Source organism: Phoca vitulina, unplaced genomic scaffold (genome assembly GCF_004348235.1).
Source record: "Phoca vitulina isolate PV1807 unplaced genomic scaffold, GSC_HSeal_1.0 scaffold2, whole genome shotgun sequence".
Classification (NCBI taxonomy): domain Eukaryota; kingdom Metazoa; phylum Chordata; class Mammalia; order Carnivora; family Phocidae; genus Phoca; species Phoca vitulina.
In genome coordinates, this window is record NW_022589705.1 from 79,320,579 (window position 1) to 79,333,469 (window position 12,891).

The 12,891-nt window shown below is 46.9% G+C and overlaps 1 protein-coding gene across 8 annotated transcripts in view; it reads left to right on the top strand.

The window, feature by feature from the left end:
* MECR (mitochondrial trans-2-enoyl-CoA reductase) overlaps nt 1–12,891 on the top strand; it is a 34,413-nt gene that overhangs the window by 7,563 nt on the left and 13,959 nt on the right. For 6 of the 8 annotated variants that reach the window (XR_004297632.1, XM_032389621.1, XM_032389593.1 and 3 more), the window contains 3 exons: nt 5,133–5,230; nt 5,687–5,818; nt 12,446–12,589. Coding sequence is in view for 7 of the 8 variants with exons in the window: in XM_032389621.1 (XP_032245512.1) it covers nt 5,133–5,230; nt 5,687–5,818; nt 12,446–12,589 (374 nt within the window). In the remaining variant the exon portion in view is untranslated. Of the gene's footprint in view, nt 1–1,499; nt 1,588–5,132; nt 5,231–5,686; nt 5,819–12,445; nt 12,590–12,891 lie in introns of all 8 variants that reach the window. The other 2 variants (XM_032389639.1, XM_032389612.1) reach the window with 2 other exon arrangements.

The window sequence follows — 12,891 nt, forward strand, 5'->3', positions numbered from 1 at the left end:
CTTCCCTCCCACTGCTTTGAATTTCAGCCAGCACAGAGCAGCTAGGCTACCCAGAGGACAAAGAAGAGGACTGGGAGCAGGTCGTAGCCCGGTGTGGCACTTCTTGAACTGCTGTCTGGGGGCAGGCATGTATTCGGTGTGCCTTGAAAATAGTGTTCCCAGCTGAGTTAACTCTGGAAGCTCTGGATTACACAGAGGCACGTGGGCTTTTTCCCCGCATGACTTCTCCCAGCCTTTGTGACTCCGATGCACAGTCTGAATCTTAGGAAGGGCGATTAGTAGGCAGCATTTTGTATTTTACCCCAGGGAAATACCTAATACCATCTCTCAGGATGGGAATTGCACCAACAGTGTAAAGGAGGCCAGCTTAGTGTTCAACAGTCTGAGCTTCAGAGTCAAGCTTAAGATCAAGTTTTGCGGGCGCCTGGGTGGCTCAGTTGGTTAAGCGACTGCCTTCGGCTCAGGTCATGATCCTGGAGTCCCTGGATCGAGTCCCGCATCGGGCTCCCTGCTCGGCAGGGAGCCTGCTTCACCCTCTGACCCTCCCCCCTCTCATGTGCTCTCTCTCTCTCATTCTCTCTGTCTTAAATAAATAAATAAAATCTTTAAAAAAAAAAAAAAAAAAAGATCAAGTTTTGCCACTTAACTAACAGTCTTACCTTAGGCAAGTTACTTCTGAGCTTCAGTTTCCTATCTGTAATTGGGGAGATAACACCCTCCTGATAGGTGTTTTGAGCACTAAAGAGCATCATGTATATAAAATGTTAAGAACAATGCCTCGAGCTTAGTAAACTGTCAACATTAGTTGTTTAATTGTTCAGCCAGATCACCCAAAATGAGATGATCTGCCAGCCTGGACTCCAGCTGCACACAGCTGGCTCACAGCCCTGTCTAGCCTGAAGTGCCCTCTGCCCCATACCATACTGCAAGGTGCCTGCTTCAAGCTCCAGATATAACACCTTCCTCCCCACCCCAAACCACTTTCCTTCCTCCCTCTGTCAACATCCAGTTGCCCACCCCAGAAGCCCGGGAGCCATCAAAGACAGCCTCCCCCCAACATGGAGTTGGTCACCAAGTGACATCAATGGCATTTCTTGTTTAAGAGATTCCAGGTTATAAAAACCTCTCCATTCCCGTGGCTCCTGTCCAGACTGCACCTACTGCCCGGCCAGTTACCAAGTCAGATTCTTTGCCATTCTCTCTAGCAAGAAAGCCTATCTTCCTCCCTCAGTCCACCCAGTTGCTATCCTTCAAGCCCCAACTAAGGTACCATTCTTCCAAAGCCCAATTGCTAATCCTGCATTTTCTCCCTCGAGCCACACATCTTGCAGTGACCACGTCAAGCCCCGGGCAAATTTGTTTTCTCTTTAAACCCCTTGGTTTAAGAGAGTACCTGACACTGAGTAGGACTGTCAGTAAATACTCGTTGAGTTAAATTTACTTGAGTTTTACAAAAAGGTACTGTCTTCCTTTCAGTGATTCAGTGATTCTTTTCAAAGGGATCGACAGCTAATTGTTCCAAAGGATTCCTTGGCTATTTTGCCACTGATAACAGCTACCATCTCTTCAGCATCTACTGTGTATCAGGTACTCTAGCAAATGCTTTATTTACATTAACTAATTTAATCCTGTGAGCTGGACTCTAGTGTTCTCCCCATTTCACAGATGAGTATTTTGAGGTTTATCTAATTGATAAATGACCAAGGCAGGATTCAAACCCATGCTTCTCCCTTCATCTGTGAACTGAGATCCACCAATATTCCCATCTTCACCATGGTCATCTAGATTTTTAAAGTGTGATTTACTGCAAACCTGATCTGCACTTTCCTGTGAGGAAAAGAGCCATGGGTTTTGCTTAGACCAAACTCTCTTAAAGACAATCTCCATTTCTATTTGTACCCGTCCTTTAGAGTTCTTTTCCTAAACAGCCCAGAACCAGGAAGAGCCGAGTATAAGCCTCAATAGCTAAATCCCTATGGCTCGAGCCTCTCCCCTGATTCCCTAAAAATGGCTGGCACTTTTATGCCACATTTTCTCAGTAGGGAGGAGAGTTGGGTAATTTCATTAGGAAGCGTTCTTGAGCACTGCTTTGGTCCCAGGCACTGTGCTAAACACTGAGTTCAGACTAAGGGTTCTCTGCCTTCCGGGAGCTCATAGCCAAGTGAGGAGACAGTACACATGCACATTCTGGCTATAAAACGAGGTTGGGTAGAAAGAGCCCTGAACTGAGTCTGAAAGACCTGGATCCAAATCCAAATTGGAATCTGCAACTCCAAAGTCCAGAAAGTTCTACAAACTGACAGTTCTGTTTTGATTTCTTTTGTTTCACAACTCGTTTGGAGGGAAAACCTGATCTACAGTGAAGTTTTTATGTGGTCATTATTCATCCCACTTAGTGTGAATATTCATACATTTTGCTGCAGAAATAATGTGTCTGATCACAGAGTGCTGCCCCAACCCCCACAGGGGGTTATAGATAATACGTGGTTCTGAACTCTGACGTTCTGACGTACATCTCACCTGCAGTTTTAGAAAAGGAATGTGAACTTAGACCTGTTGTGACCAATTGAAAGAAATGTATGAAAAGACTTCATAAACTAAAGAGTGAAAAACTCAACGTAAGTTGGTCTTAAATGGTATAGTCACCCCTTCTGAGTAACGAGAGCACTGCAGATGGAGCAAGTGATTTTTTTCAGGACCAAGAGGGTCAGAAGATATTTTAAAGGGTGAATTGAATTTCTTGCTTCATGGAGAAGCTGTGGAAAAGAAACTCCGGGCTGAGGGAAGAGCATGTCTTTAAGTAGCTTGAGCGCGTGGACTGTGTCGGCTTGTATGATTATTTGTCACAATGTCAGAGAAAAGCAGTACAGATAATATGAAGGGGCAACTAGTCTACAGTTCATTTGCTCTGGGCAGGATTTTCTTGCAGACTTAACACATGGGTTCAGAGAGAGACATCATGGTCAGGCTGATGGCTCCCTGCCCCACCTGCTGGGGAAACTGGGGAGCTGCGAACCCCTCTCCAGCTCCCCAGGCAGGTCCAGCAAGGATCACACCTGCACACCACTCCAGGCTGGTGCTCAGCTTGCCACTCTCTGCTTGGTCCACCTAGCCCCTTACCAGCTGGCTTCTCTGGCGTCAGACCACCAGGTTCAAATCAGATCAGCCACTTAGTACTTCTCGTGGCCTTCAACAAGTTATTTACCTCTTTTGTGCCTTTGTTCCTCAGCCATAAAATCAGAATAATGGCAGAAAGCTGGCATGGAAAGCACTTCAGAGTGCCTCAGTGGTAAGCACTCAAACAGTAGTTATTATGATTATTGTTATTACAAGGACTCCCCTCCTCCAGCTGTGTATAAATACATACATTCCTTAATAGTTCCCTAAACAAGAAGGGCCCTTTATTCTTTCTGGCTTGGTCATAACTCCTTCTGAGTTAACTATTTTCTGTACAGTGTTTCTTTTTCAGTTTTTTGCAGCTGTTTCTCAGTCGCGGTGAGGCATGGCCTCCCTCACTTTGGTCATGATCCAGTACAGGGATTCCCAGACTGGGGCCCTGAGATCCCCAGGGGTCCTTGGAGGCCATCAGGGGGATTCCCAGACTAACTTCAGGATGCTCATGCAGAGCACGGTAAATCAGAGTGCCGACTTTGAAAGCAGGGAAGCCCTGCCACTGACCAGTTCTCTTACCCTGTGCAAGTTTCATCATCTCGATGAGCCTCCATTTCCTACTTGGCAGAATGGGATTATCAGTACTTTCCTCACAAGAGAGTTACAGCTTAGATCAGAGCATATATTTAAAGCCCTTAGCCCAGGACCTGATGTATGACAAATACCTCATAAATACCTGCCACCATTGTTACCACTATTAGTACAAGACATTTCTTGAAAATCATATTTTTACCCCAAATGGAGCGTCAGGTATAATTAAAAGGTCAGATTTCTGCCAGAAGTGGATAGAATTACATCAGTTTAGTTCACTGACACTGTGGCCTAATGCTAAGAACCTCTGTGTCACACTTATATGTGCTTTTGGTAACTAAAAATGAAGAGGGTTATTACTTAACAAGTACATTTGGGCAGAGGGAAACGCTGCAAACGTGAAGTCTTGGTGTGGAGAAAGAAAGAAAAGGATTCTCTGGTAATTAAAAAGTCACGAGGACCGCTGGTCTAGGATACCAGTCAGTACTTTTTGGAAGGTCTCCTTTTATTAAACACACACACACACACACACACACCCCTTATCACCGGGGCTCCCTCAAAAGCCCTTTAACCCATTAACCAAAGTTCTGGTGCATAAAGGCATTAGTCCCATCGTGTAGGGCCCATTGTGACCAGAGCCTTACCACATAGAAGTCCCACCTGAAATGGGAGAAGCTCTTGGCAGTGAGCAAGTCCAAACAACCGCCACCGCCCGCCTTTTTACAAAGGGAGAAACAGGCCTAGAGTTGGAATAAACTTGCCCATGGCGACACAGCCATCATGTGGTGGGGCTTCACACCTAAGACTCAGTGGTCCATCCAGCATCCCTTCTGACAGACCAGGATTCTCACCCAGAAGGGACATCCCCCCAGGGGGTGAATCACAGTCACACGGAATTCTTTCTGAACTATGTAGCACATCTTCCATTTCCCTCACCCGCTCTGCAACTAACAGATATGTAAATAAAATTAAAAAGCGGAGAACAAATAAGCTAGCCCAGGGTGTCCCAGTTATGGTGGTCTATGAGAACTGCTTGGGCTGCCCCTTATCTTGAGATTCTGGTTCAGTAGGTCTGAGCTGGGCCCTGAGAATCTGCATTAGTAAGCACACCAGGTGATTGTGATAAGCAAGTTTTGGAAAAAACAAGGTGAATCCAGGCCAGCAGAAGGTTTACTAGCTTCTGTCTTAGAGTGGGCAAGGGGATTTCGAGGGTACTAGAGGTTTTCCACATGCAGTTAATGAGACTGTTAACCCATAGCCTGTGCTAATTCCCTATAGCACCTTTCTCTCTTCTAACAACCCTAATTCCTGGGCACACAATGGCAGCTCAAAAATGTTGCTGCCTGACCTACTTTGGGGAGATGATTTGAGCAAAAGATGCCCTGTCTAGCCTGGGTGACATTAACATCTCTCTCTCGCTTTGTGCTTAGACTGAAGAACCTGGAGCTAGCTGCTGTGGGCGGATCAGACGTCCATGTGAAGATGCTGGCGGCCCCTATCAATCCATCTGACATAAATATGATCCAAGGTAACCTTGGTTTCTGTGGCTTATGTTAATTGGCTTTTTTGCTTAGCCGCCACCTCGTTTTCATCCTTCCTCAGGTGTGGGTGTGAAATTCCTGTGATTAGCAGCAGCTGCTCTCCAGATGAGCCATCTGCAGACTACCAGTCCTCTCTGGCCTCCCTTCTCTGGAATGTGAGGCTTTTCAAGAGTTAGAAAGATTGCAGTGGGGAGTAAACCAACCACTGTGAGTGCCTGCGATATGGTGGGCTCATTTCATACATTATCTAATCCCCATAATAACCATGAACGCTAAAAAATATTATCCCCTTTATGGATGAAGAAGCTAAGGCTCAGAGAGTCTGGTTAGTTACACAGCAGATCAGAGGCAGAGCCCAGATCGCGCTTAGATCCGACTCCAAAGTTCATGCTCTTTCACTGCCCAGACTTCACAGGGTGACCCTCTGTGCTCTTCTCCCTTAGGAAATTATGGCTTCCTTCCCAAGCTGCCTGCTGTTGGAGGGAACGAAGGCGTTGGACAGGTGGTGGCAGTGGGCGGCAGTGTGACTGGGGTGAAGCCAGGAGACTGGGTGATTCCAGCCAGTGCCGGTTTGGGTGAGTTTCTCCAGGTGTCTGCAGCCTGTCTTTGTTCCAGATTGTATTTCACTCGCACTGGAAATGTTTGCTCATTGGCTCAGTGTGACTAAGCAATGCAGGGTTTATTATTGAGTTCATACACCCACCACCAGTAGCAGTGGGAGCGGAACAGGAGAGCAGAAATTGTGTTTCTTCCGCTCTGGAGGTGGTGGACCTACTCTCTCATCTCTTGGGCCTGTGTTGATCAGAACTGTGAATCCCTACATCCCTAAATCCCTGCTATAAGATACAGTGGGAAACCCAAATAAGACAGCCCCTGCCCTCCAGAAGGTTAAAATCTAATTGAAGAAATCTCCAAACTAGTAACCTCAATAAAGGGTGTGTTAGAAGTTCACGGGAAGCAGAGGGCACTTCTGGCTCCTCTCTGTGTGAATGCAAATGTGAGAGAAAGAGACAGTCTTAAGGAAGGATGAGGGCTTTGTGGAGGAGGCTTCTTTGGAACGGACCTTTGATGGATGGATTATGTTAGATGGCGATGAGCCAGAAATCATTACATTTGGAGGAAACGAAATGAGCAAAGACACAGGTGAGTGTGGGAAATGGTGAGAAATCCAGTGTAGCCTCAGCAGAGGATTTGCACATGGGAGAGGATTCCTTAAATGATGAACAAGATTACAAAGGTAGTGGGGCCACATGGGGGAGCCCTGCAAAAGCCAAGCTAAGGAGTTAGGGTTTTCTTTGATATCTAGTAAGAAGTCATTGATGAGTTTTGTTCCTTAGGGCTTCAGTTTTTGAGGCATAAACATTATACAAAGGATCCTGACAGCAGCCACAAGAGGGAAGCAGGGAAGATAGTATCTACCCCTTTGGACGTCTAAGGGACTGAAGCTCAAACTCAAACAGCAAACTGAAAGCCCACCAAAAATCTTGTCGCCACTGTTTTTCCCACTTTACTACAGTATTAGGATTCTTTGGGGTATCACAGAGAGTTGATTCAAACTTGGTTTATAAAAAAAGAAGTTAAAAAAGAAGAAGAAGTTAATTGGTTGGGGTTAATTGAAGTTAATTGGAACTGGGAAGTACAAGAGATGCAAGGCTTCAGGCACTGCTGGATCCAGGAACCCAGTGATATCAGAGCTCATTCTCTTGTTCTCACTAGCTCTCAGATGGAATCTTCCCACATAGTGATGTAATAACATCAACAAATATTTATTGTCTACTCCCTTTGCACCAGGCACTGTTCTAAGCACTTTGTATATATTAACTCAGTTATTCCCACAACAGGAGGTAGATACGAGACAAATGTAAAATATTAAGCAACTTGCCCAAGGTCACCCAGCCAGTAAGTGGTGGAGGTGAGATTCAAACTGACCTTTCATAGATGGCCACCAGCATCCTGAGGTTTGCGTCGTCCTAAGAACAAACAAATGAACACAGTCTGCCCAGCACAGCCATATCCATCTGGTAGCAGGACTCTGACTGACCCTGCCTGGGTCTTTGCTCATCCATGAGCCCCGTCATTTCCAGCACTGTCACCACAAGCATCTTTACTGCAAGCATTTTCGTGGCATAACTAATTGGCCATAAGGCAACTTTGCTGTAAAAGATAAAATCGTGAAAAATAAAAGCAGGACGTTCATTGAAAAGGACATCATGAAACATGAAAAATGAGTAACAAAATTAAAAAGACTTTATTGCAAAATACAAAATGTTGGAATACATTCAAAATGTGTTGTGTAGATCCATAGCAATACTGCACAAATACTGATTTTATTTCGTGATCCACAAAAGGAACCTAAGCGCTTGTCTTCAAAGTCTTTTATTCCTAGTATCATAGGATGCTTTTGCTTGTTGATTCGTCTCCTGAATCGGTATCATGCTTTTTTTTTTTTGCTAAAATTTCTTCCTCACTTAAGAGAAGTATCAGTTTCCAGATACTAGGATGCACGTTTGTAACGCCTTTGTATTATGTTGTGAAAGCCTTTTGCACTGTTGTCTGGTTTTGGCATATTGTCACATTTCTGTTGATAGACATTCCTAAGTTCTCTGGGAAATGTGGGCTCAAAACTCTGTGCTACTGTATAGACCATTATGAGGGCTAAGGTTTATACAGTATAAAATGGAAGGGATGTGTCAATGGAGAAATGAAACCAAACTGTCAACCAGTAGATGAAACCAACAAACTGTCAAACCAAACTGTCAACCAGTTATTTTTTTAACTTTTTATGGCAAAATTGCCTTATGGCTAATGAATTATATGACAAAAATGCTTGTGGCAAAGATGCTTATGGCCTAAAACCACCAGGGGTGTGGGGTTGGGCCACTCCAATTGCCCCAGCTGAGTCTCTTGCCCACCCCTGCGGTTCAGAGGATGGGGCTTTGTGGTTGACAGCCTCAGAGGTTAGGAAGGAACAGTAAAAGAAAGGTACCAGGCAGGAAAAAACAGTAACAGAAGTCTCTGAGATCAGAAAAGCTGCCAAGAAGGACGCCTGGGTGGCTCAGTCGGTTAAGCATCCAACTCTTGATTTCAGCTCAGGTCATGATCTTGGGGTGGTGAGATCAAGCCCTGTGTTGGGCTTTGCGCTGGGAATGGAGCCTGCTTGGGATTCTCTCTCTCTCTCCCTCTTTCCTTCCCCGTCCAAAAGAAAAGAAAGGTTGCCAAGAATGGCTCCACTCTCTCCTGCAGCCCCACCTGGCAGTGAAAACGTCCAGCCATCTGAGCAGAAAGCTGCAGGATTCACTGTATCAGGAGGGACTGGTGCTTTGCGCCAGCCCGTCAGACATGGTCTCTGCCCTCAAAGTGTTCTTGGCTGGGGATGGAGAACCCAGGAACAGAAAAACAACACTTAGCACAATACAATCTAGTAAGCGCTGTAAAGAGAGGGTGGACACAAAGGCAAGAGTCCCCTGTCTTGGGAAGCATGAGAAGAGGCTTCCCAAAGAAGTGGTGCTTGAACTCAGCACCCCGTGGGCTAGGTGAGGAAGGGCTTCCAGGCAGGGAGTGCAGCGTGTGCAAAGGTGCGGCTGTGGGAAAAGGCATGGCATGGTCAGAACTGCAGGGGTGTGGCTGGGTCCCGGCTGGCCTGAGGGAGACACCAGATGAAGCTGTAGAGGTAGGCGGGGGCCCAGTCATGGAGGGCACACATCTAGGGTCAGAGAGAGCCCGAGGAAGAGTTCAGAAGCATGAGTGGACCAGACTTGGGCAGTGCAGAGAATGCTCTGGAAAGGAAGAGGTTGGAGGCAGGAAGCCAGTAAGGAGGTGGCTAAACAGTTCAGGCTTCACATGAGAAGGGTCTGAGCAAGGCAGTGCCACAGGGCCTGAGAAGACAGGATGGAGTTAGGAGCTAAAGGAACAGAAGTCGGTCACTAGATTTGGAGAGAAGAATGAGGGGCATCTGCCAGGGCTGCAGGTAATCACACAGGTGGAGGAGGTGGGTGTCAGCCAGAACGGGGATTTCTCCCTGGACAAAAGGTCAGTCTTTCCCACCAGGTGCATGCCAGTCAAAGAACATGAGGATTTTATAATGTCTGGGACTGTCATCAACTCCATTTAGTCGGCAAGCATTTTGTGAGCCCCTGCCGTGTGTGGAGCTCTGGCACACGGCAGCGAACAGACGTGGTTCTTCTGGTGAAGGCTGCAGGTTAGTAAGAGTGACAGTCATTAAACAGAGCAGTCCTCAGCTGGCCAGACCTTGATCATCCTTCATGGTGCTGAGCTGTGCCCATAGCCAGCGTTTCCCCACACGCAGCCAGTCCCCAGGGAGACCAGGCCAGAGAATGTGCGGACTGACTTTCTCATCGGAAACGCTCAAAACCTCCCGAGGCAGCACGGGGCGGGAGCAAGAGCATCAGCCTGGGAATCTCGTTCCACCCCCGTGGGTGATCTTGTTGAAGCCACAGCTACTTTGAGCCTCAGTGTCCTGATCTCTACAGTGCAGCTAACAGTCATTGCCTGGCATATCCCAACTCACTCGTACAGCTCAACTGAGGGAAGACACACAAGAATTTTGACAAGTTAAATTTCCATACGCGTGAGATCAGGGTCAGCAAACTTTATTTTAAAGGGCCAATTGTAAATATTTTTGGGTTTGCAGGCCACACTGCCTCTACTCAGCTCTGCCATCCTAAACAGCCATGGACAATACATAAGAAGTGGGCATGACTATGTTTCGATAAAACTTGGTTTACAAAAACAGGTGGTGAACCAGGTTTGGCCCATGGCATAGTTTGCCGACCCCTGCATTGGGTGGTAGAGATGGTTAAGGGCCAGTTGCACAGGAGTGAGGAACGGGAGTCCTGAGAACTAGGACATAGGGCTTAGGATCAGTAAAGGAAACCAAGGGACATTCCACATCCATCTACTGTGTACTAGGCACAGTGATCATCTGTACAAATGTCATTGTGTTTAATCTTCACACTATGACATGAGTGTCAAAAAAGGTGCAGTGATAATTCTAAGCCACACAAATCATGAATGGCAGAGCCGGGATTTTAAAACAGGTCCCCCACTCTAGGGTCTAAGGGTTTCTACTTTAAAACCCTGAAAGCCCTTGGGGCTGACCTTGGGTGCTACCCCCATCCCACCCAGGTTCTCTTGAGAAGAGGATTAGGGACTGCCAAGCCCCAGAAATTCATGTCAAAGGCTGGATTTCCGTTGTGGTGCCATCAAGGGGAATTAGAAAACACCCCTGATTTCATGCATAGAAGGCCCTACAGTAAGTGTCTGGCGCAGAGTAGATACGGTACATGTTGGCTAAGGTGAATGGGGGCCATGATTATGAAGATGGCAATGAAGATTTGAAAACCAGGCTGGGTGGAGCCCAGAGAATGCCCAGGTACCTCCTAGATTCCAAAGGAACCCTTCAGTTTTCCAATGTCTTGTCTTCTCAGCCACAGATCTACTCTGGAACTGACATAGCCCTTAATAAAGTGTGTTCCTACCTCCTGTCTCTACTACCTGGTCCCTGAAGCCCACATTGTCTCTCCCCTCCTACAGCACAATTACTAGTTGCCTAGGCTGTCGCCACCTCTCCATACCTGACCATGTGGTGCCAGGGTACAGTTTGAATCCCAGCACACTCTGGAGCTTTGGAGGCACAGGCCAAGACCCCTGAGACCCACAGCCACCAGACGCTGAGCCAGCAAGGCTCCAGATAGTTTCTCGATTGACCTAGTGCGTATGTGGTAGAGCCAAGGCTTGAATCTGTGTCCTCCTCACCTCTGCTTTATACAGGATCCCGCCTGCATGGGTGAGCACCTGTCAGATGGCAGGTTGTAACCCATTAGCAAAATCGATCTAGGGGGTTGCAAACAGCATTTTTTTTTTTTTTTTACTAAAATCAGAATAGAATCACGCATCACACATAGTAGGGTAAATATTGTTCCATGAAACTTTGGTTTCTGTTATATGTATGTGTACGTATTTATATATGCGAATGTACTGAGTGACACCATAACTCATGGTTACTCCAGGTCAGGATTGTGAAAGTCTGGGTGACATTCCTCTAGCCCAAGCCACTTCAGCCATGGCCCAAGCCTGTCTTCCCATCACTCTCTGCCCTGCAGTGTCTATCCTCCCAGGTCCTTCTTCTGTCTGTCCTGCCTCAGAGCCTCTGCGTATGCTTTTTCCTCTCGCTAGAATGTTCTGGATGTACTCTTTGAGTGGCTGGTATCTGTATCCTTTAAATCTTGGCCTGCACCTCCCCAGAAAAGCTGTCCCTGACCCCCATCTCAAATAATTCTCCTCAGTGTTACTTTCTGCCTCTATAATTTGTAGTTACTGTATCTGCTTGTCTGGTTTTTATGTGTTCTCCACTGGAATAAAACTCCATGAAAGGCTGGAACACATCTGTGCTGTTCAAGCACCTGGCTCACAGTAGGTGCACGGTATCTGCAGATGGAAGGAGGTAGCCCAGATTGGCCAGGAGACTTAGGGCAAGTCACTTTCTTGGTTTCCCGCCCTGTTGAATGAGGAGGTTAAACTCAATGCCCTAAGGGCCTTCTCAACACTGATGTTTTACGATTCTTTTGTCTGCAACTGAAATGTGGGCTGGAGGTTAATGATCATTTCTCTCCAGTTTACAGGAGTTTGTCATTTCCCTTCTTTCATTTGATTTGTGCAGCAGCTCTTAGAGGAGGCCAGTCAGGCTCTTCTTGCCAGCGTCATTTACATATTAGGGTAACCAAAACTCAGTGACTTAGGAATCTGCTCAACTAGCAGACCAGCAAAACCAGGTCCCAAACCTAGGCCTTTGACTTCTACTTTCATGCTTTTTTCCATAATACTACCTAAGTCAACCTGCCCTCGATGAGGAAAAGGAGGACTGAGCAGGAAAATGGGGGCTTTCGCAGCTTCCCTTGCCCATGTCATGATGTTACTCAGAGCCCAGTAGTTTCAGATCCTTAGCCACCTGCTGGGCGACATGAGCTACGTCTAATGGTAACTAATGTGGGAATAACAAAATCTACCTTATATAACTATCATGAAGATTCACAGAGATTCAAAAGGACTTCAAGATCTTCTTTTTTCTCTAAGTGGTACTTGAAGGCTGACGTCTTAGGCGCCCGTTTACTGAGGAGGGTGATGTGGGGCCAAGTGCGGAAAGGGATCCTGTCTCACTAGCCTGGACTCATCCCCTGACTCAGGAACCTGGCAGACCGAGGCTGTGTTCAGTGAGGAAGCACTGATCAGCATTCCGAGTGACCTCCCTCTTCAGAGTGCTGCCACCCTGAGTGTCAATCCCTGCACGGCCTACAGGATGTTGATGGACTTTGAGCAACTGCAGCCAGGTAGGAGCCCACAGGTGCTGGGAGCAAGCCGGGATCTCCTCACTGGGTTGGGACCCAAGTCCTGACCCCAAGACCGTGGGAACTTACCAGTAAGGGGCTGAGAGGAAGACAGGCCCCGAACCTGGGTGAGTGTGTGGTGGTTGCTTTTGCTTTGTTAGCTTGGTTCCTAGAAAACATGCTGAAACCTCATGAGGAGAACACTCTGGATAACCGCTGAAGGATCGCATTCCCTAGAGCTTGGGATGGAATTCTGTCGTTCAGCAGAAACATGGAGCTGTGCTAAGCTCTGGGATACAAAGCCA